This window comes from Pomacea canaliculata, linkage group LG11 (assembly GCF_003073045.1).
Source record: "Pomacea canaliculata isolate SZHN2017 linkage group LG11, ASM307304v1, whole genome shotgun sequence".
Taxonomy (NCBI): Eukaryota; Metazoa; Mollusca; class Gastropoda; order Architaenioglossa; family Ampullariidae; genus Pomacea; species Pomacea canaliculata.
In genome coordinates this window covers 7848373-7876143 of record NC_037600.1, presented here as the reverse complement: position 1 = coordinate 7876143, position 27771 = coordinate 7848373, and the positions used below count along the sequence as shown (strand labels likewise).

Below are 27771 nucleotides of genomic sequence, written 5' to 3'. Positions count from 1 at the left end.
ACGCTGATCTTGACATCCTTCTTTACGACCAAGGGGGACTACTTCCAAAGCTCAAGAAGAACAAGGTCAGTGGAGACTGGCTAAAATGTTCCGGTAATATTCGCCCTCGTAATGCGGCCGGCAAGTTCCCGGATCATGAAGGCGCTGAGGGAAGTAGAGACCAAATGAAAGGCCAACAGGAAGTACAATGGCGGACCTTAATGGATCGTTTAGACTTAGCACCACGCTGCTATCCAGACACAATTTATTGAAGCTGCTGGTATCGTATTCTCCCTCTCTCTCTCTCTTTTCTTATCTTTCTCTCAGTCTCTCTCACACACACACTCTCTCTCTACGAACATCAACTTAAATACGCACCAATTTTATAATCTCTACTAGGCACCTTTTTAGTGATTTTTTCATGTCATTATATTATCATTATCTTATCTTACAACTCATTTCCGTCTTAATTCGAAAATTTGCCATAAATATTGTGCCATTGGGCTCAAAGATCAGACTGCCGTATTCAATAAAATATTATTAGTCTCTCACATGCTGGATGCTTTCAAGTCTCTTTATTTCTGTGCAAGACTTTGTGAGTTTATGAGGAAGAAGACTTATAGAACTAAATATGACATGATAATTATAGCGATAGTGGTCGTCATTTTTGATGCATGTAAATAGTCTCAACAGTTAACACGAGTGGAAGGAAAATGATCAAACACGAAATAAATCCGAGGGACTTGTAGGATGGGGATACAAGTCCCCCAAACGAAAACAGTCAAGAGGCTCGGACACTTGAGCAGTCTGCCATCTGACAAGCCAACACTCAGATCCTATAGTCTGGCACCCCAGGAAGAGGACTACTCCACCACGAACTTGCATTCCTGGACTGCTGGCAGACCTTTTCCAGCTTACTAAAACGAGGCAGGTGTGTACAAAGCTTCCGGTTTAGTCACATTCTTTTTTTAGGCTCCCCGAGACTTCGCAAGAGGCTAAGAGTTGGTCTTGGCAGACAGACAACAGTCCACCTATACACGTCCATAACCCCAAGGATGCTAAATCGAGGACACTTTTGTCCCGTCACCCTTCACCGAGCCATCTGCCACCGTGTCCCTCTTCCCACAACACTCCAGGATGCCATTGATTGATTAATTGATTGACATCCGCGACACTTGCAGCCTTCGGATGAAGTTCGTGTCCAGCCTGGAAGCCGCTTATAGGTCGGTCCAGCCTGTGTCCAGCGCGTGCGGTCCTTACACGTGCATCATGCGCCATTGGTACGTGCTCGTGCTGCCACACGTTTCGCTGTATGCAGGAGTTTATCGGCGTATTACTGGGTTACAGGCTGAACATCAACCCCTAAACTATGCTCGGCACCCATTAATTAAACTGATAGCTGTATGACACCAGCAACCAGCATGAGCGCAATCACAGCTAATTGCAACAATTCTGCTTCGGTAAAACAAATTACCTGCTGTAATTAAATTATCGACAAGGTTAAGCAATTTTTTTAAAAGTGTAAAATTAACCTTAATTAACCTGAAGGAATTTTTTCATCCTTCTACATTTTCGAGGTATCTCATGACAGGTTTTGGAGATATTGGTTTTCTGACAACTTTTTACCCTCATCCCCATCTCCAGAAATGTAGATGTGGACTTTTCCACAGACTTACTCGTTTGCTTGCCCTAGAACAGTGATGCACAACCTTTTTCGGCCTGCGGGCCATATTCCCTTCCGACACGCGTGTCGCGGGCCGCTTCACCGCAAAAATTACAAAAAAAAAAAAATTAAAAAAAATAGAACATACCATTTTTATTAGTGGGATATTTGAAGCTACTTTTCCGAAACCAGCTTCTGAATGTCTGGCTGCTTCGAAGAAACACCAAGTCTGAGCACTGAATCGAAATGTTCGTCCGCGAGGCGATTACGTAAGATGGGTTTCGCCCGTTTCATCACTGAAAACGTTTGTTCACACACATAAGTACTTGTAAACATCGTGATCATCCTTAACGCTTGTTTTCGGAGATTTGGAAAAGTCTCTGTAGGCAACACTGCGTAGAAAGCAATTGTCTGCATCGCTCGAAATTTGTCAAGTAGGGATGTCTGGCTTTGCAAGTCAATCAGTTCCAGTTGCAGGTCTGTCGGGGCACTTGACACATCTGCCGCAAATGGATTTTCGAAGAGACGTATTTCATCCTTCAAATCATGAAAATCCTTAAATCTTTCACTGAAATTATCCTTCAAGAGCCCCAAAAGTTCTATCATTCTTTCTTTGGGGAAAGACATATGTTGCTGCTGATCCTGACGTAGAGATGTACACGTTGGAAAGTGGACAAGCTCCATCCTTCCCGCCTGCTGAATGAAGAGTAGTAATTTCGCTTGGAATGCTGTTATGTCCGCATACACATGCGAAATCAACTTGCCTTTCCCTTGTAGCTTGGTGTTGAGTTCAGTCAGATGTCACCTGATGTCGCATAAAATCGCCAAATCCCACAGCCACGAGGGGTCGTTCAGCTGAGGCACTTGCTTTGATTTCTCCGTCATAAAAATTTCAATCTCATGTCTCAAATCAAAAAACCGTTTAAGTACCTTTCCTCGGCTTAACCAGCGGACTTCACTGTGAAAGAGAACGTCTTCATATTCGCATTCTATTTTTGTCAAAAATTCCTTGAAAGTTCTGTGGTTCAACGCCTGTGATCCGATGAAGTTTACAGTGCTGACCACAATCTTCATCACATGGTCCAGATTCAACACCTTGCCACAGAGATTTTGTTGGTGAATAAGCCGGTCAGGCCGAACTATCGAACTATCCTATGCGGGGCCGAGAGCCGTAAGAACACTTACTTTTTAATCGTGAGAGTGGTCCGAACCGGTGATGTGCTATTCTTGTCATAGAAAGGGCTTATAAAACAAGCAAAATTGATATCAAATCACAAAAAAGTGTCATGATCATGATTTTTTGGAGTTGTTTGTATAAAAACAAAAAAATGAAACAAATGGCAATCAAAAGAAGAGAAGCACTAACGATATCTTTCTTGGGACTGGTTTTCGTTTTATAAAAGCACTGTCAGAAGCATCTGCTTCTCATTTCAATGTATCTTCTGTTGGAGGATGCAGACACTTCTCCGGTATGAGATGCTGCCACAAAAAAAAAAAAAAAAAAAAAAAAAAAATAGAGAGACATGTCATTACACCATACAGAGGCAGCCTTGGCAGTACGCGGGTCCCTGCGGGGCAGAGAGCCACAAGTGTAGACTATATACTGTACAGGGACATGTGTTTCAAAATAATAATAGATGTTCATGTATAAAGTAATAATGTATATAATAATGTTCATGCATACAGTGAAACCGTACTAGTGTGCTAGCAGTTCAGAGATAAAAGAGAGCGATCGAGCAGACGACACTGCAATGACCAAATGGTCATCAAGAGTAACATCATGTTTATTATTACCAAGTTTTATTATTTGACATTGAATTGTTATTTCCCCTTCTGGGGAGTGAGTCGCAGGTCGACCCGTGAGAAAGGTGGGGTCATGCACCTGCCATAACGAGACGGTCGACGATCAGTCTTAGTCCGAAGTCCTCTTGTGGAGGACGTATCGGAGCTCAAGCCGATATGCACGGAAAAACACTAGTTGACAGCAAACCTGTAAACCTCAAGTCATTAACGATGACAACAGTATAGTCTGGCTTTCCGTGATATTCGGGTTGAGCAGAATAGCATGCAAATTAAATAGCTTTTAATGTAGACAACAAGAAGTTTTGTAAGACTTTTTGTAAAAATATTACAGATATTTTTTAGAAAATGTTTTACCATATTTTTTACATTATTTGTCACTAAATAAACAGAAGAAATATCGTAATTAAAACGGTACTTATCTTTTCTGAGCATAAGCAAGGGAGACAACCCTGCCCTCAGTAGCTCTAGTACTTATTAACTAGACACAAACGAGAACTTTTAGGAAAGCTAGGCTGTCACCTAGGGCGCAGTCTATAGCTGTACTAAGCTGCTTGTCTTTGGCATGGCGCTCCTTGATCGGTCACCCTGATTTGTTTCTTTGCTCTAGGCCAGCCTAGGGGATGTGCTCGTGAAGTTCTGTAGGCACACCTTGAACTTTTAGCGTGTGTGTACCTTTTTTTTTTTTAATAAAGTTTGCTAAATAGTCAGCATTCGCCTACGGCCATACCACGTTGAACACACCGGTTCTCGTCCGATCACCGAAGTTAACCAATGTCGGCCCGGTTAGTACTTGGATGGGTGACCTCCTGGGAACACCGGGTGCTGTAGGCAATTTTTACCATTCTTTATCATACTTCTACATCATAGGCTGCATTTGCTTGTCAGCTAGGTATACGTTATGCCGTAATGAGAATAACATGCCTGCCACTTGCTTTTGTTGACATTAGCGGGTGAAGCACGAGCTTCCGATTCTTTCTCTGCCAGGTCCGTCTCTGGCACAGGTGACGTTAAACAAGAATATAAGAATAACAAATATTCTAGGTTACGACCTGTATGCGAGGACGATGATAAGACAATGCAAAGACGTGTACAAGACATTTATTTAGTCACTTTTGCAAGGAGTAGCGTGAACGCTGTCCGCCTTACTAATAAATTACACTCTCGTCACCCACATATGGGATGATCGCAAGGGTCAACCCGCCCGAAGTGCAGGCCTCGTCCAAGGTTTTTATTATTATTATTGGTTTTGGTTTTGTTCTTTTCTAGGATTTTGTTTTTTGGTTTGTTTTTTTGTTGTTGTTGTTGTTGTTTTTTCATATTCTTGCAGGAGACCGTAACAGCATCACTAACTCTAAACTAGACAAAATTGGAGGAAACCCACACAAAGGAAAAGCCGGTCAGGCCGAACTATCGAACTATCCTATGCGGGGCCGAGAGCCGTAAGAACACTTACTTTTTAATCGTGAGGCTGTTTGCCTCAGAGTGGTCCGAACTGGTGATGTGCTATTCTTGTCATAGAAAGGGCTTATCAAACAAGCAAAATTGATATCAAATCACAAAAAAAGTGTCATGATCATGATTTTTTGGAGTTGTTTGTATAAAAACAAAAAAAATGAAGCAAATGGCAATCAAAAGAAGAGAAGCACTAACGATATCTTTCTTGGGACTGGTTTTCGTTTTATAAAAGCTCTGTCAGAAGCATCTGCTTCTCATTTCAATGTATCTTCTGTATGTATCTGAGGATGCAGACACTTCTCCTGTATGAGATGCTGCCACAAAAAAAAAAAAAAAAAAATAGAGAGACATGTCATTACACCATACAGAGGCAGCCTTGGCAGTACGCGGGTCCCTGCGGGGCAGAGAGCCACACGTGTAGACTATATACTGTACAGGGACATGTGTTTCAAAATAATAATAGATGTTCATGTATAAAGTAATAATGTATATAATAATGTTCATGCATACAGTGAAACCGTACTAGTGTGCTAGCAGTTCAGAGATAAAAGAGAGCGATCGAGCAGACGACACTGCAATGACCAAATGGTCATCAAGAGTAACATCATGTTTATTATTACCAAGTTTTAATATTTGACATTGAATTGTTATTTCCCCTTCTGGGGAGTGGGTAGCAGGTCCACCCGTGAGAAAGGTGGGGTCATGCACCTGCCATAACGAGACGGTCGACGATCAGTTTGCTCTTATCAGCCTGGCTACACATGCTCAATTGCTGAGCAAACCTGTAAACCTCATGTCATTCACGTTGACAACAGTATAGTCTGGCTTTCCGTGATATTCGGGTTGAGCAGAATAGCATGCAAATTAAATAGCTTTTAATGTAGAAAACAAGAAGTTTTGTAAGACTTTTTGTAAAAATATGACACATATTTTTTAGAAAATTTTGTACCATATTTTTTACATTATTTGTCACTAAATAAACAGAAGAAATATCGTAATTAAAACGGTAGTTATCTTTTCTGAGCATAAGCAAGGGAGACAACCCTGCCCTCAGTAGCTCTAGTACTTCTTAACTAGACACAAACGAGAACTTTTAGGAAAGCTAGGCTGTCACCTAGGTCTATAGCTGTACTAAGCTGCTTGTCTTTGGCATGGCGCTCCTTGATCGTGGGTCGTGCAGATGGTGGGACTTGAGGGTTCAGAGGAGCTCGGGTTGTCTCCATGGAACGTATGTGGTCGTGTGGGTCAGGGTGGCGCGGTTGTTGTCTGCATTGGACTTACCGGTCACCTTCTGATTTGTTTCTTTGCTCTAGGCCAGTCTAGGGCAGTGATGCCCAACCTTTTTCGGCCTGCGGGCCATATCCATTTCGGACAGCCGTGTCGCAGGCCACTTCACCACAAAAATACAAAAAGGAAAAAAAAATTGAGCAGATACCATTTTTTATTAGAAACAAGTTGTACTTACCATTAATTATATATTAATTAGTGGGATATTTGAAGTTGTTTTCCCGAAACCAACTTCTGAATGTCCGGCCTCATCGTAGAGACACCAAGTCGGAGCACTGAATCGAAATGTTCGTCCATCGAAAAAAAAAAAAAAAAAAATTGGGAAACGCCCCTACGTGGGGATAAATACTTCTTCCTTTTTTTTTTTTTCGTTTTTTTAAGGTTTTCTTTTATTACTAACATGCCGATCTCCTGCACTGTGGGCAGAAGTTTCGCGGGCCGGATGGCATAGCGTCGCGGGCCGTAGGTTGTGCATCCCTGCCCTAGAACGAACGAACCACCGCCATCAGCAATCGCGCGAAAACTGAAACATTTCTCGCTCGATGCAATATGATGGATCGCAAATCAATGGCTGCCTCCGACTAGAGGGCTAATGATGGCAACATGGGTGAGTTCTTGAGAACCTAGCATCAACTCTGGAACCAAAAGAAAAGGTACTTATTGACCACAGAAAAAAATATGTATGCTTTCGCCTTCTTTTTTCCAGAAGACGTATGATTTGGGTTTTACGCCTAATAATGTTGTGAAATTGCAGATCCATGTGCACTGTCAGAGTCTGTATTGATAAATATTTTAGGAGTAAGATGGCATCCTGTAAAGGGAGACTACTGGGAAGGACACGTCAATACTGGTGCATGACTACACAAAAGAAACATAAATCGCGATTTTACTTTAGTTTCTTTTTGACTTTTGATAAGCGAAAGACAGGTTTGTTTTAAGAGTTGGAGATGGTAAGGGGCAGAAATTTGTAATAATCTAGCATCAACAAATACTTCAATGATGTTTTTTGGAGTGAGTAATTATCTACCAAAAGCTTTATGGCTTCGATTCTTTTATGCAAGTTTCTTGATTCTGGTGCTAACCTCGCCAACTGTGGATAATAAATTATATAAGCAGTGTTGCTCGTTTATCTCGCATTGCTAACTTCTTTAAACAAATTAGTTGCTTCCCGAGGTTTCTCAGTTCCTGGTCGTGATGTCCATCATTGCGACCTTTCAGGTGCAGTGTCCATGTGATTCGGATATACTAATAACCTCCAATCCCTCCCTCCGAGCCACGGTTCATTTATGGGTTAAAAAATCTAGTGGTAGGTAATTTATTTCATAATAGTATCTTTCACCGAGCTTTACCATGTCATCGGAACGAAATAAATTGCACCTCGCTAAACCTTCAATCAGCGCTGGCAGACACACTTTCGTCTTCTACTGCAAACTCCAGGAAGCCATACAATGTCCTCTCACTGGAAGGATTTAGGAAAATCCTCAAGACATGAACATATGTTCCCTGTATTTACAAAACTTCTGTGTACATAAATGAGTTATTTCTTTTCAAAGAGTGGGACGTCCTACGCAGGCTGCAAGGACGACAGCCCACGAGATTTGATTATTTTTAAAGTTGTTCTTCAGTGGGTCTCCATGGAGTGGAGGCAACAAAGTGTTGTCAGCATTGTGATGCTGGGCACAGACAGACAAGGGGGGAGCTGCACTTAGAATCGTCTGTGGCGGAGGCAGTCTTTCCTTTAGCATTGTGAGGGAGGGACATCCCCCCCCCCCAACACTCAAAGGCTTGCTCCAGGAACACTTACAGCCAGTCACAGAAATAATGACCACCGCATTGCAACTAATGATTTTAAATTTTGTTACCAAGCTACGAGTCCAAGATAAATAAAGATGATGTGTGTACATAACTGTGTGCGTCTGTACGCATTTTTCTGTGTATGCAGAATCGATGTATATATGCAATGTTAACATATACGCAGAATAAAATACACACATATGAATTCACCCTGTATGATACTTACACACATACACTCAGGTCTTTTTTTATTCCATTATAAAATGCATATAATTTCGTCGGTGATTACTATGAATTGTCTCTGATAGGCTTGAGATTGTTTAGAATGCGTGCGTGCGTGCGTGTTTGAGTGTGTCCGATCGTGCGAGGCTGCCACTAACACCACTGGGCTAGGACAGATCCTCAGTGTCCAGGTGACAAGCAGCAGGATTCGAAGCTTCCTCATTCCAGGAATCCGAGTGGATTTCTGCGAAAAGCCAGACAACGCATCGGCACCGATCTCGCGCAAAGAGTGCTCCGCCCTTTCCTATCGGGCATGCGCCGCGGGATGCTAGGCGAGAGACAGACGGGATGCTAGGGGAGAGAGAGAGACGGGTTGATAGGCGAGAGAGAGACGGGGTGCTATGAGAGAGAGAGACGGGATGGTAGGCGAGAGAGAGGCTGGCCGCCAAACGCAGTTCGTGCTTCGCTCGCTGTCTCACGGCCTGGCAATTTACGCCTTGTGTTAGAAGAGTACAGAAAGCAAGTCTAGCAGCACAGCCTCAGGTTTTTTTTTTTTTTTTGCTCCCCATTGCCCCTTACCCCTCCTGGTTCTAATGCCACCCACCCCCCCCCCGACACACACGCATACACACTGATACGCATACATCTTCATTTAAATGATTCGCGCTTGTCAGCTGTCCCAGGTTGCACTCTGATAAAATTCTCTCCCTTTATTTTCTCTCCTGATTCCTTCCATCTTCCTTTTTCTTCCTTTCTTTCTTTATCTTTTGTCCTCTCTCTTATGCTCTTCCTCTCCACGTCTCCTCCCCCTTTTACTTTTTTGTTCCTTGTCGTTTCCTTCTTTTTTTTTTTTTCCTTCTTACCTTTGCACAAGTCCACAGAAGTAGGGGATTACAGTCAAGAGCAGATAATAACGTTTTTACCGGACATCCTACTGGTCCCTAGGAGTTATCGATCCACCAGTTCCCTTTCATTGCCCACTGTTTCCTGAATCCAGCCGCTGGAGCGGAAATGACGCAAGTGCTTAGACCTCTGCGTCTGTCGGGGATGATCACGTGATCATTGCTCTGCTCGTAGCACGGCTCCATGTTCTTGTTACTCCAGCTGAGTTTGGCGATGTTTGAGTGCGCGTGGGTTGAAGTATATGTACATCTACACTGTTCAGACCTTCAGGAGTTGTGTAGAACTCCTTTTGTGTTCGGAAGGGTTGTAGCCTCTGATTGGTGTACTTTGTCCAGGGAAAGCTTTGTTTTGATGTTTATTGTAACGCTTATAAGACGTGGTTTGGTGGCTCAAATATAGCAAGAAAAGAAAATCTATGCAATGCAAACTTTCGATAGCTTCAGAGAGTTTTTCGAACGAGAGAGAGAAACAGACCAAGAAACATACAAAAAGTTGCATATACACGGTCGCGATTGATGTCTTATGATCTCTGCTTAACTACAAATGGCCGGCGGCCTCCTCCACTAAATCACTTTCTGTGTAATTGCGGTAGTCTACGGCTGAACAGTGAGAATTTGTCTTCTTTCTCTCGAAAAGAAGAAGAAAGTTTTTCTTATATTGTGATTTTCAACAGCTCAAAGTGATTTACGTACAGGTACACACTTTTTATGGTGGGCACCAAATTCTATTTCACACACACACACACAAACACAACACACGCGCCTAGCATACACCACTCCCTCCCTACCCCACACACACACACACAGAGTCGAGGAAACGAACTGGAGTACCAGGGATAAAAAAACAACAATCCGCTCTATAAACAGAGAACACGTCCAGTAAAAAAAATATGTCGGAGCTGAGATAAGAACTCACGATATCCGATTCTCACTTCAGGGTCACAGGTGCTTTATACGCAGCTTCTAGTGCTGTGAAGTCTTTATTCTCTCTCAAATTTTTCTTTCTTTTATATTTCTTTATCTACATCTTTTCATATTTTGTATCACCTTAACCAGCGGATGCATTAAAACAAAACACCACACCATGAACAAACATTGTCTTTTGAATGCTTATATGTATTACTTACAGACAATAAAAACAAACAGATATTATATATATATATCTGTACTATATATATATATCCCTTCTAAAAATGACCTTTTTACTATTCTATTTTTCCAAACTTTCCAGACTGAGCAATGTTGATCTCCGTTCTTTGAGGCATCTCTGTGTTTACTCAGTTCCTCCTCAAACACAATATTAGATGTCTTTATTTGTTATAAGGCGACTTGCATCAAAGTGCTCGAGGACGAAACAGAATCAAGTTTACTCTTTCGGAAAAGAGTTGCTGCCCTTTTGTTCCCTGTAGCTCAGAAAGACTTCTTTATTTCTACATTCATTTGATCGATGTGTCCAACACCCGTGGTCTCATTCACTGAGAAAGAACACTTACCAGAGAGAGAGAGAGAGATGAGGGTGGGGAGAAAGAGAACAAATGAATTGATTACGAAGCGGCAGAGCAAATTTGATCAATCTGCCATGGGGGAAACCAGCAGCTTCCAGAAGTTGGACATGCTCCAAAGCAAAAATTTGTTTACTTTTAGAAAGGGAGAGTACTGTAATTTCTGTTCCTTTCCTTCCTGCAGTCCAGTACCTCAGCCCTTTACATCGTTTTCATATTGATCTGTCCATACAAAAAAAAAAGCATTGACTCTGGCAAGTGTTTAGCAGATAAACAACCATTTTTTAATGCTTGAACTTGCTTAATTGTGTGCAGTTATTACCTCCCTTGCTAATGACCACTATTGTAACTTTGGATTGTTTATGACTGCCTCTATGATGAGGCGGAATCAGAAAAGAAGAAGAATATGTTTATTCTGTCTCGTAAAGAAACATTCGTGTTGATTTGTCCACAGATCTATGTGATAGCTTCTTGCACAAAAAGTGTGTCTGATGTAGTCCGACATAGCACATTATTTTGATAAATATTTTGTTGTGTCAGATACTTAGTGGAATATACGTACTGTGTCCACTAGGTAGAGCGCCATAAGTAGTCTGTCAGATTCCTTGCAATGGCTTCAGTGAGACAAATAATAAAGCAAAGCTGGTTTCTCTTTTTTTTCCTTTTTTTTTTTTTTTTTTTTTTTTTTTTGTCAGCAACCAAGGCAACTAGACTGCGAGCCTGATTCTTCTACAAAACACATTAACACAAACCCCACCCTTCGCTCGTGTGTCGCCTTAATTAGGGTTCAAGGCCGATGTGAAAATGAAAGGCTGCTTATATTTCATGAGCATTTTAGCTACTTCCCCTTGGCTATGAACTCACCTGTTTAGCAACTTCCCGTTCACCTGACGCCTTATCCCTTAAGCTACTAGACTATCTCGTTCGCCGCTGTTCTTTTTGCCTCTCCTCATCGTACCCACCTTCCTTCCCCTAGCCAACCACCTCCCGCTCTTTAATTCCTTCCCTGTTCAATCAACTCACGAACCTTCATTTTCAGAAAATCTCTGCAGCGGCAGCATGGAAGGCAACGACATGATGGGGCAAGGGAGATAAGTGTTAAGGGGGAAATGACTTCCAAGGAGGCCTTTACTGAGTTATTTCCCTGACAGCTAAGGATGAGCTTCATCAAGCGGAGACAATCGTGTTTTGGTGCAGCAGCCTGCCGGAGGACAGTGATCTTCACAGCTTTAGCAGCACCTGACGGCCATGTCAGTATTCCCCAGGCAAGTTTGCTGCTTGCGGGATTGCTTGGGTGGCGAAGAGGAAGAGGGTTGTGTCTGACCTTTCAACTTTGCTTTCCTGAAAAGAAAGAAGTCCCTCGTCCCACTTACTGTCGAATAATAAAAGTACGCGCCATCTGAAAGCAGTTGCAGATAAGAGTGAATGGTTGAGAGCATTTCTGTGAGGATCCGTGTGTGCTCTTCTTTCAGAAAGAACGATGGTGATTATTTCTTCATAAGTCTGAAAAGAGAGAAGGAAATAGCTAAAAAAAATTCGTCATCGACATCTAGAAACACTGGAGGTTCTTTGTAAAACTGATATGTTTCTCCATATACATGTATAGCATCTTGGCCTACTTGAATGGCGCACTCCAATCACACCTTATAAAAACTTGATCGTCTGAAAAAAATTCTACCGTTGACAGATTGCTAGCACAATCGATGTTGGATTAAAAGTGATAAAAATATGTGGTTTTTAAATAAGTAAAGGCATATTTTATTTATATTTCAGCCGAAAATATTAACTGTCTGCAGTGGCATACAATAGTCAATACAAATCTGGTTTGTGAGGCTGAAAGACGCCTGATTTACAGATTTCGTTTCTTTTACCACTTTTAATACTTCCCTTTTCTTTGTTTCTTTTTTTCTTCCATTATTTTTGCTCTCTTTTGATTTCGAATAATACATGTTTTAATGAAGAAAATGTTGCATTTTTTTCCTTGTTATCACTTTTTCGGCAGGATCACGTTTCTCATACAGAGCGGCCACCATAATAATTAATTCCCTAATGAAATAGAAACTGAGACAAATGATCGATGTAGCATATTGTCGACAGCCTTTACTTGTTGACATAACTCTAGAAAGAAAAAAAAAACCCTGAACGTTTTAGTCACTGTTCTCTGGGCATTCAAAGCTTTTCTTCTTTCTTGGGGCAATTACCCCTCATCCAACCACAAACTAATATCACTAATATCACTATTGTCACTAAGAGGGAATCTCGGCATACATACATCAGTCCACCTATATAAGTCCTATATATACTTGTACATGTATTACACATCCATGATCCAGCTAAGTCGCTCCAAGGGACACTACCGTGCTTTTAGTTTATGACTATCGACTTTGCTCCCTTTAAAAGACTCCGGCAATAATTATTCATTCATGAAAAGCATTCTAGACGTTTTGGTTTCATTCCGCCAGTACACTTGTCCTTCCCTTTCATTTTAAAGGAAGGTGGAAGTAGCTTGTTTGACAGTTCTACTTAATAATCAAATGATGTATTTAATTCTCTAATTTTACTTCCTGACCCCCTTCTTCACACATATTATAGACATTTAAACAAGGGGAAGCTACTCTGAGGCATTGGTGACGTCCCTTGTCTGTTTTTGTTACATAATATTTGATTATAAATTGAAAACTGCTCCCAAATCTTAAAGTTACCTAATAACGCGATTTGGTGCTATTCTTGTAACAATGCCTTAGCGTTTCGTTATGCCTTAAGTGCATCGTCTGAACGAAATTATCAGTCATGTCGCGAACAACTCGATTGGAGCGAACAGCAGACGAGTACAAGGACAAGTTTCCAGTTCGTAACTTTTAATATCGTTGTTGCTGTGATTTTTTTCTTTTAACTCTTCCCGCAGTTAATTATTTTTTAAGTCGATGGATGAAAATTACAAGATTATTTCATGCTTTAACTATTTAAAGTATTAAGACTGCTTGAATTTCAAAATACTATTATCTATTTCTATTTGTGTGTACAGCACATGAAGACATATGCAGCTTGTCAGTCAAGAGCATTCATGACTGGTGTCTTTACTTTTGTTGCTGGTGAGCATTTTCTATTGTACGTTATTCTTCCTTCAACACACCTGAAGTTAAAGGGGAGAGGTGAAGAAATATGTATGTGGACTGTTGTATTAGAAAATAATTTCAATGCTTGGAAAGAGGTCTCATTCTTCTTCAAAATTAGACATCTTAGTTTTATGAGTGTTATGTCAACATTAAAATAAATTCTGTTAAATAGTGAACCTCTAAAGTGTCAGTCAAGATTAAGAAAACAGTACGAAGAGATTTGACCAGGAGAGATCCAATTTCAAAACTAATTCTTTCCCTTGACAGCTGGAGCCACAGTATATGTGGCACAAGAGCTGCTGAAGAATTTTATTCCCTACAAGCGCACCGCCTTCTTGATCTTGCCTGTCATGGTGGGTACAGTTTCAGCCTATACTATCACACGTCACAACACAAAGATGTGTCAAAATATGTGGATGGCAATGGAGGAGAAGCATTCCGATATTACACCCTTGCAAGGTGACTAGCTTTTTCTGCATTTTTGCACTGTCACCAAGGTCACTTGATCTTGAAAAAATTTAAAAGATTGCCCTTGCAGCAATTTCTCTAGGCGAAAAACTTGTAATATCCTTTCTTCTGTTCAGAACTGGTTGTTTACTTCTTGTAATTTAGCATAGCTTTTCTATTAGGTGAGGAATCAATTTTCCAGATGCAGGCTACATTTGCAAGTGTCTAATTTATGTAACCCTCAGTGCTGGCTGTTCAGTCATGACAGATGGGCATAAATATTTGTGATAGTATTTGCCGACACTTTCTGTATTTTTTTTCATATGGCTCATGTTTATTTCTTAAAGTTTGATTTTAATATTCATTTCACAATACCACCAACATCACTTCTGTTCATCTGGAGATGTTGCTGACGCTTTAAGTAATCATCAAAAGACAGTACATTATTCGACATTATACATGATACTGGTAAATAGGTATAGAGATCAGCTGATGCAAACCCACCCTTTCTTTCATTTACTCAAGGTCCATTAATTTATTTGTTCGTTTGTTTATTTCTACACTTCCTATATTGAACATCCATTTGTGTTCATTTCAGAGCGTATGCAATCCAGTGAACATTTCAGGGATGATGAGTCTCCAAGCAATTCCTCTAGCTAGTAGAGAATTGAGAGTTGGATTGCCTCTAACCAGGGACATAACTGTGATATCTGTAGACTTGATGACAGGTCTTGTCATCACATTTTCCAGAAAAGTGATTACTTCCCTTGAAATAAGGAAAGAAAAAAAAAAGTCTTGAGTACATCAAAAATTGTTTTGATATTGTGAACCTGAAAAATTATAAACCTTGTAATATTGACACATAAAAAATTATCCTGAGAGATCGATTAAGAAGAAACATACAAACTCGAAATATGGAGCATGTCTACACATGTTACCAAACAATACTTAATGGACTTGGCATGTAGCTCTAGTTTGTGAAAGTATAAAAGCAAAGAGGCATTTTTGATGTAACTATAAACACGACTCAGATCATGCGGGAACCTTCATTAGCATGTTTAAAGTCAGAGAGCAAGCAGCATGATGTTTTTGGAGCAAGACCTTGGACAGTATAAGCAATAGCCCACAGGCATAAATTAAGAACAAAAATAAGTTGTATAGTTAAAGACCTGTTAGATTACTGAAGGTTATAAAAAAATCTCGTGTATAAAAGTGCATTTTTGCTTGCTATGAGAGAGAGAGAAAAATAGGAACTGCACAAACACACATGCAAGGGCAAATACAAGGGAAATTAGTGTCAATTACGTGTATACTTGCATACACTTGTTTAAAAAAAAATTCATGACTGCATTTACATTCAGCACCCAGCTTTGTTTGATCACTCATATTTTATTTGTCCTGATAACAGTATGCTATATGGAAGATTTCACATCAATTGCCTCCCTAAAAGGCAATTTTAACCAAACACTTTGTCATAAATACAAGGCTATATTTATCAATCTTATTATATGATGGCCATGTAAAGATTTGCAAAGTTTCTTCACATATTTGACCAAAAGATCTTTACAACTAATGAGAACTGTTCACCTATAGGTGTATGTAAAATGCCTGTAAGGGAGAGAGAGCTGCCCACACTCTAAAGGGAGGGAAGTCACCGGGAGTTGATAAAAGTCTTAGCTGAGCAAGGCAAGAAACAATGAAGGTCCTCACTATTCTTTGCCAAGAACTATAGGAACACAAAAATAGGATGCAAATACTAGTCATACCCCTTCTGAAAAAAAAAATTACACATTGCCAAAGACTACAGATCCATTAGCCTACTAAGCAAAGTGGCACCCAAAGTTATCCAAACTGCTCAATATCACCATGGCATCATGCCAATAGCAATGGTGAGGAACAGGTTTAGGTGCAGCAACATCATCAGGTTTGCTACCAGCTGTAACATCCAACATAGATCGTAATTTCAATGAATGAGTATGGAGCATATGGTGGGTTTTCCTACGTGGTAACACTGAAGCAGCGCAGTCTTGCCTGGTTTGGTCGTGTGAGCCAATAAAACACTTTTGTCAGGGTAACTGAAGGGTGATAAACATCGAGGTGGACAGAGAAAAACAAATGACGAGCAAATATAAAAGAATGGCCATACTATTGATTACCGCTACTAAATGGGGGCTTAATTAGTGGTGAGCCTTGTCAGTCACTGCGTTCACAAAAGCTCATCCCAATGACCAGCAACTGTTGTCTGGTCGTCAGCTGGCACCATCAAAGGATAGGTAAATGAAAATAATAATAGTATTAATACAATGAACTTCTATAGCGCAATATCCAGGTCATGTAGGCAGATTCATGGCCCTTAACACAAAAAAAGAACAGGTACGCATTCAACATACCATAGCATGTCATATCAGGCACAAGATATGTAGCCAGAAGCTGCTGCCAGCGTGCACAATTCATTTGAAAACCTGTAAATCAAGCTGCAACAGCTACCTTCCACATATAAAGATGAAATAAGTATATTTAAAAGGCTTGTGATGGCTTTATAAATATATATCTATTCATATAAAGAGATGGTTAAAATACATGTATGTAAATTATGACCATGCTATATAGTCGATATATTAATAATTTTTCGGGTTCTCTTTGTGTGCGATCATATCTGTGTGTATGTCGTTAAGCTGAACGTCCCCTTTTACTAAACAATATGGACGGAAGGAAATAGTTTCTTTAAAGGACATACCTCAGAATTTTTTACCTATCAGGTATCGACATGCGTGTTCATTGCTGGAGGCTTGTTTTGTCCTATGGCGTTTTATTACAAGGGGCGATATGACAATGTTTAAATTAAATGTTTTAATGAAAACCTCGCATAATTCATCTCAAAATTTTAAAATTAGGGCGCTGTTTTTATTTAGAAATCTAATGATATACAAGCTTTTTCTCTAATGAGTGAAGCTCAATGCTGTTATAGACAATGCAAGTATTGTTTCTGTCGTCTCGGGTGCATACTGTTGCCCAACAGCCCCTCCTGATCTACAGACCCACGCCTTCAAGCAACACCACCACAGAAAGATGTCAAGAACACAGACGTCAGATGTGTTACAACCAATAGGAGAGCTGGGACCGTTTATTAATTTGGCATATCTATGGACAAACGTGACGTCACGAAATAGTTTACTGAGTTTTACCTAGTCTTTTACTAGACCTTTAAAAGATGACAAGTGTACAAAAGTGAAAAAAAAAAAATTCGTTCGGCTCACGGTTGACAAGCCAAAGCCACACCACACACATTTAAAAAGATACAATTTTGGTAATTAATTTGTGTTTTGCACTGACATATGCCACTAATCTGTTGCAATATAGTATTTTTTTAACTTTTCGGCTGTCAAACTTTGGTCATTTCTTCTACCCCATCCCCAACAAGTGGATCCCGGAAATGGATTTTGATAGACTTAAAACTCCATCGAAATTTGATGGTGACTTACGGGGTCTGAGGTCACAACTTTTGAGTCGCTTGCTAAGTATCACACCTACGAGACTCAAGCCTCTGAATGGAAGGAGCAAAACAGCTATGAGACATGTTTCCTGCCATTATGAGTAGCGGACCCTCGCAAACGAGCATTTGCAGTTGACGTTCATACACACGTGATTGGGGTCGTCCAGGCGTTCGTCGTTTTCCGAGGGTTCCCGAGGGGCGCTTATGTGGCTGCTACTGCTGCTGCTGTCGCTACAATAGGGTGTAAGGGGAGCGCTGCTGTGCTGCGAGTGGGCCTGCGTGACACCGTCGCTGCTGCACGAGCTCAGCTGCCGCGTAATATGGGCAAGGGCCTCAGCCTGATCCTGGAGCACCAGATCGATGCCTCGTATACAACGTCGGCCGCTTACTGCCCCCGACGATGAGGACGACGACGACGACAAGTCCGACAGTTTGTCCACTTTCACTGGTCTCACGCTCTCGGCCACCGTCCTCGCCCAACCGGCATCACACGACGACGACCCCGCTGACCCCGCACTTTCCTCTCCCAAGCAGGATTCCGAGATTCCTACTTTGTTTCCAAGGCCATGGACTGCGGGTGTTGTCGGTTTCCTGAGTCCGATCTCGGAAGTCTGCCCCATCTTTCCTGTCCGTCCGGAGTCGGATGGCCGGAAGTCGTGGTGGGGAGGTGACTCCTCCAGCAACGCCAGCTTCTCCATGGCCCGCTCTTGTTCCGCCAGCACCGTGCTCCGCGCCCTCTCTTCAGGCGTCAAGGGAGGCGCGCGCGACAATGCCTGGCTGACGTCATCATGCGGCTGGAATGAAGTGGGCGCTGCCGCGTGGATGTTTAGAGGCTGCATGACACCTGCTGCAACAGCAGGCCAGACGCCTACGACCTCTGGGTTCACATGAGTCTGCTGAAGTTCGGTGGGACTCTGAACAGCATTGACGTACGAGTCAATCTCCTCTTTAATCCACAGTTTGGAGGAGTCTTTCGGGAGGAGGACCGCAAGGGAACTGGCCTGGTCTTGGTCACGTAAAGTCTCCTGTTGCGGCACGGTCAGCCTGTCGCTGGGGTCACCATCGTGAGTCAAGGAGGACTGTCGGGAGGACTCGGACGACGTGTCCACGGACTCGGAGGGGACTCGGCTAATCGTCGATCGCCTTTCCAATGATTCCGCTGTTGCTGCGGTGGCGGCACTCCTGCGACCGCTCGTCTCCTGCTGCGCAGCAGGCAATCGCAGGACACGAGTGACGGTGCCTGATGACCGTAGCCTGTCCAGCACCTTCCTCTTGTCTTGCACCACCGTCTCCGCGTCCCGCCAGAGGGCGCGCACATCGGTGCATTCGTTCATGGACACGCACATCTGGCACGCGTCCTGTACGTGCATCGCCAGTATCTCGCTCTGTTCTGGCGCCACTTCCGGCGCAGTTGCCACGGCAGTCGCTTCGTCCAAAATATTCTGATGGTCACGGAGTTGCTGCGAGGTGTCACCATCAAAACGACTCAGGCGCTGCAATAAGGGATGAAGTGACATGGAGATCTTTAGTAACTAATCCAGAATTTTCATTAATTAGGAAGCACTTCTTTGCATTAACAACAGTTTCATAGTTTAACAGCTTTTCACGAACGTTTTTATGATGGTCACTCGAGGTTTTTCCTTTGCTTTTAAATTTCGGAAGTATTTATGTTATTGTGAGTCAGGCGAGTGGCCGCAAGCAGTTACCTTACCTCTCTGATTGATGTCAAGAGGGAGATGGCGTCTCTCGAGCGCCAGCCCAGCAGCTGCATGGAGTGCTCGACCGCCGACAGCAGGACCATCAGCCCGGAGTCGCTCAAGTCGTCGCCGCACTTGTCGGCCAGCTCCTTCACCAGCTGCAGCTGCTTCCTCGTCTCCGCCACGTCGAGGCACGGTGGCGTGATGTGCACGTGCGCGCGGCACAGCGCCACCTTGCACCGCACATCATGTCCCGGCGTGCAACGGGCGTACACGCACGCGGCTTCGGCAAGGTGCTCGTGAGCCCGTCGGAAGTCCCCCCTGTCGTAGATTGTTCAATACCGTGATCATAAAATTTCTGAAATTAATTAGCTTGCATCTTCTTTTTTTTTTTTTAAAAGTACAAATAAACATTATCTTAAATAATCTTGCATCGCAGAAATAAAGTTATATCGAAAACTATTATTGCGAAAATAAACTTGTACAGTGATGGTGAGATGGGGAGGGTTAAAGGCAGATTTAATCACAATATATATAATGCAAAGAGTTCTGGAAAGGTCCTTCCTTAACAGGTCAGATTCAAATTTGTGACCAAGTTTGGCAAAGTCAGAGCTTTACGGCGATTCATGGGTGTATCTGAAATGCGTGTCTGCCTGATGGCTAATATATTTTATAAACAAACATATATACGTACCTCTGAATACACACCTGGCCCAAGTGTTGCTGAGTCAGTGCTGTGTAGTAATGCCATCTTCCACAGCGGGTTCTGATATCAGCTGCTTCATCCAAGAACCTTAAAGCTAAATCTGCACACACATGCGTACGCGCGCACACACACACGCAGAGAACCCACATATTGATTTTAAAGCAAAACAAAAGAAATAAAAGAAAATGTACGCACAATCTTTGTGAAACAAATTCAGAAGCTCGGCTTATGCGATACTGAGGATACAGATGTCGACACTTTAAGACAGCATTCATTTATCAACATGACGCGGAACTGGGAAAATGCTTTTTTGAAAACCATTTTTCTAGTAGGTGTAGGGGTGTACTTGGCGGTGGGTTGGGGGACAGTCAAAAAGAGCGGAAGCTGAAGTGGTCCACTCACCAAAGTTGTGTCGTCTGCAGTACTGCATCCCAACGTTGTTGAGGGTCGGCACCAAGTCGCCCTCGGCCACTGAGGCATACTGGCGCCTCTCCGCCAGAGACTGCAGGTAGTACTGTAGAGCCAGGTCCTGGTTCTCGCCACCTGCGGCGACAAAAGTGGGTAAAAGCTCCATGGCCGTTTGTATTCCCCTTTCTTAGTACTTCAAATTTCTTATCAACTTCAAAGCATCGATAGTAAGCTGGTTGATTTGGTGATTCCATCTTAATGTAATTTCGCAAGAATGGGAAGGGAAAGCGAGGACAAAGAGATAAAAAAAAAAAAAAACAGAAGCACGGAGGGGAAAATACGGGAACGTGTACTTCACAAAAATATTCACCATCATCATCATCTACTGAATTGCGTATCCCACCTCCTTGAAAGGACTAAATGGCCAGCTATTTGAAATTCCATTCAATTCACACGAGCACACACTGAAGACTCACTGCGTTCATAGTTAAGGCCGAGGCTGTTGACGAGGATAGCTTTATCTGGGTGATGAGGCATGACTTGCGAACATAGCTCCAAGGTCTCCAGCAGCAGCTGCTTGCTCTCCTCCAGGTAGCCTGCATCACATGACACCAAATACTTACATCAAGACTTCCTTTCAAAACTTGTGTTCCTTCAAAGGACTAGTGAGGAGCACTTTTTTCTCTAATGACTGGTCAAAGCTGTATCTGGACAAATACACCTTTTGAGCACAGCGGGTCAACAGCACTGACGTCAGGATTGTACATGGATACGTTTCTGTGCGTAAACGTGAAGTTTGTATTTAGTTTGTGTTTAGTTGTATTTTGCATGCATGTATCTCGAGAACGGAAGAAGTGGCGAAGGCAATTCACTCGGAACTGGAAACATAGTATCTTGCACTAAGCTATACCAAATCGTTAGGAAAAAAACCCACATTGCATCCCCTGAGCATAAAGATCAATGACATGCGTACCTCTAAACATGGCGGGGAGAGCCAAAAAACATCGAATGCGAACAAGTAAAAACTCCAGCTGTCGTTCATCCTCCACATCTGTGTCAATGCTGACCTCCAGCGCTTGTCTCAAATACCTGTCATGACACAGTCAGAACGGGATATGTCACAAATATTTGTCAAGACAAGACATAAGGAGAAATCTCTCAAGTATCTGTTAGGCAAAACAATTATTGTTTATCTTTTAAAATCAAACTAGATAGCAGCACATATCTATCATTACACAATTTTTTTTTAAATGAAACGGTTTCATGGCACAAGTTAGGTTTTAAAACTGATCACAACATTTACAGCCGAAATAAACAATTGGGTGCATAGGTGTCGCTCAACTCAGTGGAAATAATAAAGTCGCCCGAGGAGAAACCGAGCAGGTCATTGATGTCATCAGAAGTAGAGAACACAAAGACTTGAGAACATGAGAAATACTATCAAAAATACTTCCGGCGCCGCGAGCTGGCGGACGGTACCTGTCGGCTTCCTGATGGCGGCTCAACCGGAAGTAGGCGATGCCTGTGTCACACAGCAGCTGCAGAAGTCGAATGGAGCTGCGGTCTCTCTGCAGCACGCTCAGGGCATTGTCGAAGAAGCGCAAGGCGTCCTCCCACTCCGTGCCTGCTGGAGGGTCACGGGGTCAGACAAAGGGGAAAGTCAGATCTCATTGTTACGAGTAACGAGAGGTCAGATGTCGCGCCGCCATGTGCTTTCATTTATAGGCTCTTATGTTATGTTGCAGATACACTGCACGTTGTGTAATGAACACACATTCTCTATCACTCTCTCACACACACATATATTCTCGAACACATATTTTATCTCACGCACACACGTTCTATTTTTCTCTCTCTCTCTGCCTGACACACAAGCATATGTATATTATCTCGTACATACATATTTTCTCTTTTATATACACTCTCTCTGTCTCTCTCTCTCACACACACACACACTATATAGTTTTTTTTCTCTCGCATACACACACCCAGCCTTCTCTTTCGTGTGCTCACATACATATACACACTCTCAAACGGACACACGCACGCTTTCTCTCTCTCACACACACACCTGCTCTCTCTCTCTCTCCTACATAAACATTATCTCTTTCACACACACACACACACTCCTTTTCAAAGCCCCACACACATTCTCTTACGCACGCACAAACATATCTCTAGCTCTCTCACAAACACACAGAAGCACGTACCTACACACGTTCATTCTCTCTCTCTCTTACATCCGGGCACTGTGACAGGAAAACAATCGAGGACCTCGACAGGCAACGCAACAAAAAACCACTTTTAAAGTCGACAAAGGATGACGGGAAAAATTTCTGAGACTGTTGAGCCGACTGTACAATACCAATCCCTGACTCACCTTGTCCTTGTGTGATGGCCATTCCCATCAGCCCCTGCAGCACAGCCTGGTCGTGAGAAGTGCCGAACCTAACGGCGGCCACCGACATGTCCTTGTAGAACTGCAGCGCCTCCTGCGGGTAGCACTTCACCAGCAGGCGGTCAGCTCCCAGCGCCACCTGCAATTTAGGGTGTTATTTTTTGTGATGAGGGAGGACAGAGACACAACATGAACAGCTTCACCAGTAACTAACCTAAGCCTTGCTTGTCAGTCTGCTGGCAAATACGACCAACGCTCCAATGTCCCGAAAGTTTACCCATAAACCATTGATCTCTTGTGACCTATGACCTTCATATCCAACTTTGTCAAACGTTCTACATTTACCCCGGTTTAAAAAAGTTCTCAGTAGTAAATATATAGACGAATATTTGACGATGTGTTGGCAAACTAAACATGACAGTACGAAGCACCTGTACTGGTACAGGACAAGAGACTGATGGACTCCCACACCACTCACCTGGAGGAAAGCCGGGTACGTGTTGCAGGTGCAGTGTATCGCCTGTCGTAGCAGGTGTTCAAGGTGCGGCCAGTCGCCATGGAGATGGCCGTATATGGTGTCCTGGCCTTGCAAATATAACTTGTTCTCCGCGTGAGAGAGTACTCGACCCAGAAAGGTCATGACGCGGAACCTGGCCTGCACGCACCAGCACGTGACCGTAATATGTCATTGCATGACCAAAGTGGGTACTGGAGTCGCACAAGGAATTCAACTCATGTTTGTTATTATTTTTCTCGAAAAATAACTCTTGACTAAACTGATCCGTCGATCGATCATTTAATCATCCAGCATTCGCATTCCCAGCAATATACACAAGGAAGCACGCACGTAAACACATATGCACACGCCTGCACACACACACACACGACTACCTGCGCCACTCCCACCCCAATCATCTTCAGCACCTGTCCTCAAGGTAACACAAGGGAGAGTATCTGACTCCTTTTTACCTGGTCGTCTGCGTTCATGTGGCCCATGCGGCGGATGTGATGCACCAGCAGCGGCTGCACGCACAACTGCTGGGAGGTGGTGTTGATGATCAGCGGCCCCTCGTCGCACAGGCGTCGAACAACGACCTTAGCCTTGGGTGCGTCCTCCTCGTCACCCGTAACCGCACGCAGCAGCTCCAGCGAGAAGCGGCCCCCGAGCAGCTGCACGATCTGCGTCACGTGATCACGTATTTCCGGGCTCATGCTCTTGAACATCATGTCGCCTTCCTTCTCCAGTCCCTCCACCAGCAGGCCGGGGTCGTCTGCCAGCGCCTGGAATGGCACACAGAATACAATGTTACATGGGATGGAAGTGGTGAATGATCTTATTCTAATGCGAGGGCAGTAAATGCACTCCCTTCAGTAGGTCAGCAAGTGACATTTTCATATAACAAGGTTGAGTTTAGCATAAACTACTGTAAACAGGCGTTACAAGCACAGAAAGAAATATCTCTGAACCCAAGTGTAACTCGCAAACTCACTTTAGACTTCAGCATGCAACTCATCGACTCATTAACTAAACACATCGACATCTTGACAAAGCTCATTGAACTGGAGGGCATCCACCGATGGCGTACCTGTGAAAGTTCGGCAGGTGACAATGCGAAGTCACCATGGCCACTGACCAGCCGAGCCATCCGCGCCACCAAGGGTGGCAACCCATGGCAGTGTCGCTTGACCAAGTCGGCGTAAGCCGTGACGTTGACCTCTGGCGCATGGTGACGCAGCAGCTGCAGGGCGTCGTCGGGAGTCAATGGCGGAACCTCCAGGCAATGCGGCAGCTGCAGATGGCGACGTGAGGTCACCACCGTCGTGACGCCGGCGGTGGTCAGCGCATGCGCGCACTGCACCAGGCTGTCGACGTCACGGCCCGTGCACTCCAGGCCATTGACGCGAAGCAGCAACAACAGTAGCAGCAGACGCCGCCATTCGTGCTGGCGTTGGTGTTGGTGTTGGTGCGGCCCGACTCGAAACGCTTGCGGAGCGCCCCTACCAGGAGGTTCTCGTTGGCGAAGTTCTCGTCCAATGAAATGGCCTGACACATCGCCAGCATGACTCCCGGCCAATCCGTGGCAGCGGAACAGTCGACTGTGATGACGTAATTCCCGCCGAGGCCTGCTTGTTCTCTCTCGCATCGAAGTTCTTCCACCGCCTTGTAAAAAATAATACTTCCATGAAATGTCAGTTATATTATCCTTTGCAACTGGTTAATGTCAAGGGTCCCATAACCTAGAACCTTAGTGGCAATGAAAATGAGTGGTCCTCCGTGTCTATGCCAAGTGCTTATCAAACAGATTCTTCGGGAAATACGATGGTAAAACACATAAACCGTAACAAGAAAAAGACGACTTAGGAGGGAATATGTTCGAATATACACGACTGTGCCATGCATCTGATGCCATCCGCAACATCACACTTTGTGAAGTCATTCTGTAACACAACCCTTCTCCGCATCTCTCACTGAATGAACTCGGTGATGCACCCAATCACTAATTCACTTAGACTACCTTACTCCCTAGCTCACTCACTCACTCTCACTAACTTGTTTGCTCATGCAGATTAACTCATTACTCAGTGACCAACTCACGGTTCTCCTTGTTCACTCATTAGTTAGGTCGCTCAATCATTCATAAATGGTTGACACACAACTGCTGGCTCGCTCACTCACTGGCTAGCTCTCTCACTTGATTCACTCCCCTTATTCCCACACACACGCACACAGAATGACTGACTCGCACTTCCTTACTCAGTCACTTCCGTCGTCACTAGCTTATCAGCTCATTCGCTCACCATTCGCTAACCTATCACTCACTCATCACTTGTTCCTCGTTCATCACTCACGCACGTGCTCACGCGAACGCCACTCACCTGCAGCAGGAGGCAGGTTTTGCCCACCAGGGCCTGTCCATACAGGAGGAGTGTGTGGGCCTGCAGCTCCCGATGTCCAGTTTCAGCCGCTCCAGCTCCTCCCCCCGCCCCACGAACACCCGTTTCAAGGTCTCCCCTTCCGTTACCCTCATGGCCCCATGAATCTCAGTTCAGTCATCTGTCATCAAAGAATAGAGTGGATATTATTCATCGCCTCTTTCACGATTCCCTCCACAGTTACTCTCAGTGAATCTTAGCAATTGGTCAAAGACAATAACACAGAGATATAATACCACAGATGTATACACACAGATGTATATTATATACAGAGAGAGAGTAATTTTAGTCTATGTATAATATAAAGTCAACACCATAATGCTTCATGGTGAAATATTAAAGTAATGACGGGACTGGCAACATGTGGCAGTGAGAATGTGTCAACAGGTTTCAGCAACAACAACATGGATGTCGGAGTAGGTTGCCCTTACAGACAAGACAAACTCCCCGACAGCAACATGTCTGCTCTGACGTCACTGGTGTGTCAGGTTGGGCTGACCGTGCTACCATAGCAATCAAACAATATGGCAGCTTTGGTTTTGTTTTGTTGTTAGCGTGGCCTGCTGCAACAGCCGCACGATTCTCTCGCTCTCTCTCACTCTCACACTCTCTCACTCTCTCCCTCTCTGTTCATTAAACTCCTGTCCAGGTCAGCTTGTCCTGGGATCATGTGAACTCTCACACGTGACATCTCACAGGAATGTGGAATGTGCACGCTCGACCGCACCCGAAACCACAGTTCAGGGACAGGTGATATTTTCTATGAACAGTAACAATCGACAATCAGGTGGAGTGACATAAGGAAGTGAAAGGTTAGTGGGAACGGAATTGCACCAGACAGAGGAAAATGCAACTGGTCAAAAAGATAAGACACTGTTAGACTTTAAACTTGCTTAAAGGCCAAAAACTTTCCGAGAAATTGAACACCATTAACCATTATACTGGGAAACAAAAGGATTGTTAGTGTTGTTCACAGCGGAAGTTCCTTCTTCATCCAAACCTATGTGTGTGTGCGAACGTGAGCGCGAGAGAAAGATAGATAGTTATTTCGAGTATAATTCTGGATGATCATCATCTGTGTGAAGGAGTGTAAGTGTGCGATAGTAGTTTCGATGTTTGTGTGTGTGGGTGAGCGTGGTTGACTGCTGCTTACCTCCCTTGGACATATAAAGTAATATAAAACGTGTACGCCATGTGTACTGGTAATATCCCATCTCAGCATCGCCAAGCATGTTTCATCATAGTTTAATGTCATTGTTCGGTCTGCGTCTGTTAATTAAAAAAGGTCATAGAGCGGGCATACACTTGCACCTGTCGTGGCTACAACAAAATACCATGATGCTCTCGTTGTTTGTAGTCAATTACATACAACTCCCCACCCCACTACTCTCTCTCTCGTTCTTTCCTTCAGTACGGCGGATTTCCTTTATCTTTAATCCTCAATGTATTTTTTTTATTTTAATTGTTTCCTCTCGTCAGTCATTTAATGTGGCTAAAGGGAAGCAACTCTTGAATCCTTATACACATGATTCTCGATAAATCTCGATCCTTCGCCCGGCTTGTCCCCCAACCCCCTACCTCCAAACAAGCCTGAAAGAGTTCCTGCTAACACATCTCGAAATTGTTTAGTACACGCGACGAAGTTAGCGAGAGTCTTACGACGAGAGGAAAAAAAAAACCCTCGACAATAATATAGGTCAAGCAGTGTGAAGGTTTGGGTTGTAGCCGGGACTGAGCCACAAACACTCGACAGCCATCAACACAATGTTTGCAACCTCCTGGTCCTCTTACACCACGGATTAGCGAGATTAGACTGTAAAGATACTACAGACCTGCTTGTCAGTGGCGAGCTGTGTGTGTAGGGTGGCCATGGCGGCGTCGTCAGCTCCTGTCCATGTCGGCGAAGCTGTCGTTGCGTCGTCGGCGAACCCGGATGTTGGCGCTGTCAACAGTCCTTGTGTTCAC

General features: G+C 43.5%; 2 protein-coding genes and 1 non-coding gene across 4 annotated transcripts; 2 read left to right on the top strand and 1 right to left on the bottom strand.

The window, feature by feature from the left end:
* Positions 1–4158: 4158 nt before the first annotated feature.
* Positions 4159–4276, top strand: LOC112576384. The gene has a single exon (XR_003101824.1). It is a non-coding gene; the product is annotated as a 5S ribosomal RNA (ribosomal RNA).
* An 8939-nt stretch (positions 4277–13215) lies between these two features.
* On the top strand, positions 13216–15382 carry LOC112575243 (transmembrane protein 141-like). The gene is made up of 4 exons (XM_025256949.1): positions 13216–13454; positions 13633–13699; positions 13991–14182; positions 14769–15382. The coding sequence occupies exons 1-4, from the start codon at positions 13398–13400 to the stop codon at positions 14828–14830; spliced, it is 378 nt and encodes a 125-aa protein (XP_025112734.1). The 5' UTR covers positions 13216–13397; the 3' UTR covers positions 14831–15382.
* Positions 15383–15543: 161 nt separating this feature from the next.
* LOC112575241 lies at positions 15544–27771 on the bottom strand. Of its 2 annotated transcripts, none has more exons than XM_025256946.1 (13): positions 27639–27771; positions 25750–25927; positions 24459–25033; positions 23842–24153; positions 23351–23527; positions 22855–23011; positions 21954–22101; positions 21448–21563; positions 20951–21070; positions 20469–20609; positions 20055–20166; positions 19375–19681; positions 15544–19156 (listed from the first exon to the last, which is right to left on the bottom strand). In XM_025256946.1, exons 3-13 carry the CDS (start codon positions 25014–25016, stop codon positions 17759–17761), a joined length of 3546 nt encoding a protein of 1181 aa, XP_025112731.1. In that variant the 5' UTR covers positions 25017–25033; positions 25750–25927; positions 27639–27771; the 3' UTR covers positions 15544–17758. The 2 variants fall into 2 exon arrangements, with proteins under 2 accessions (XP_025112731.1, XP_025112732.1); XM_025256947.1 differs by having other exon boundaries at positions 21954–22098.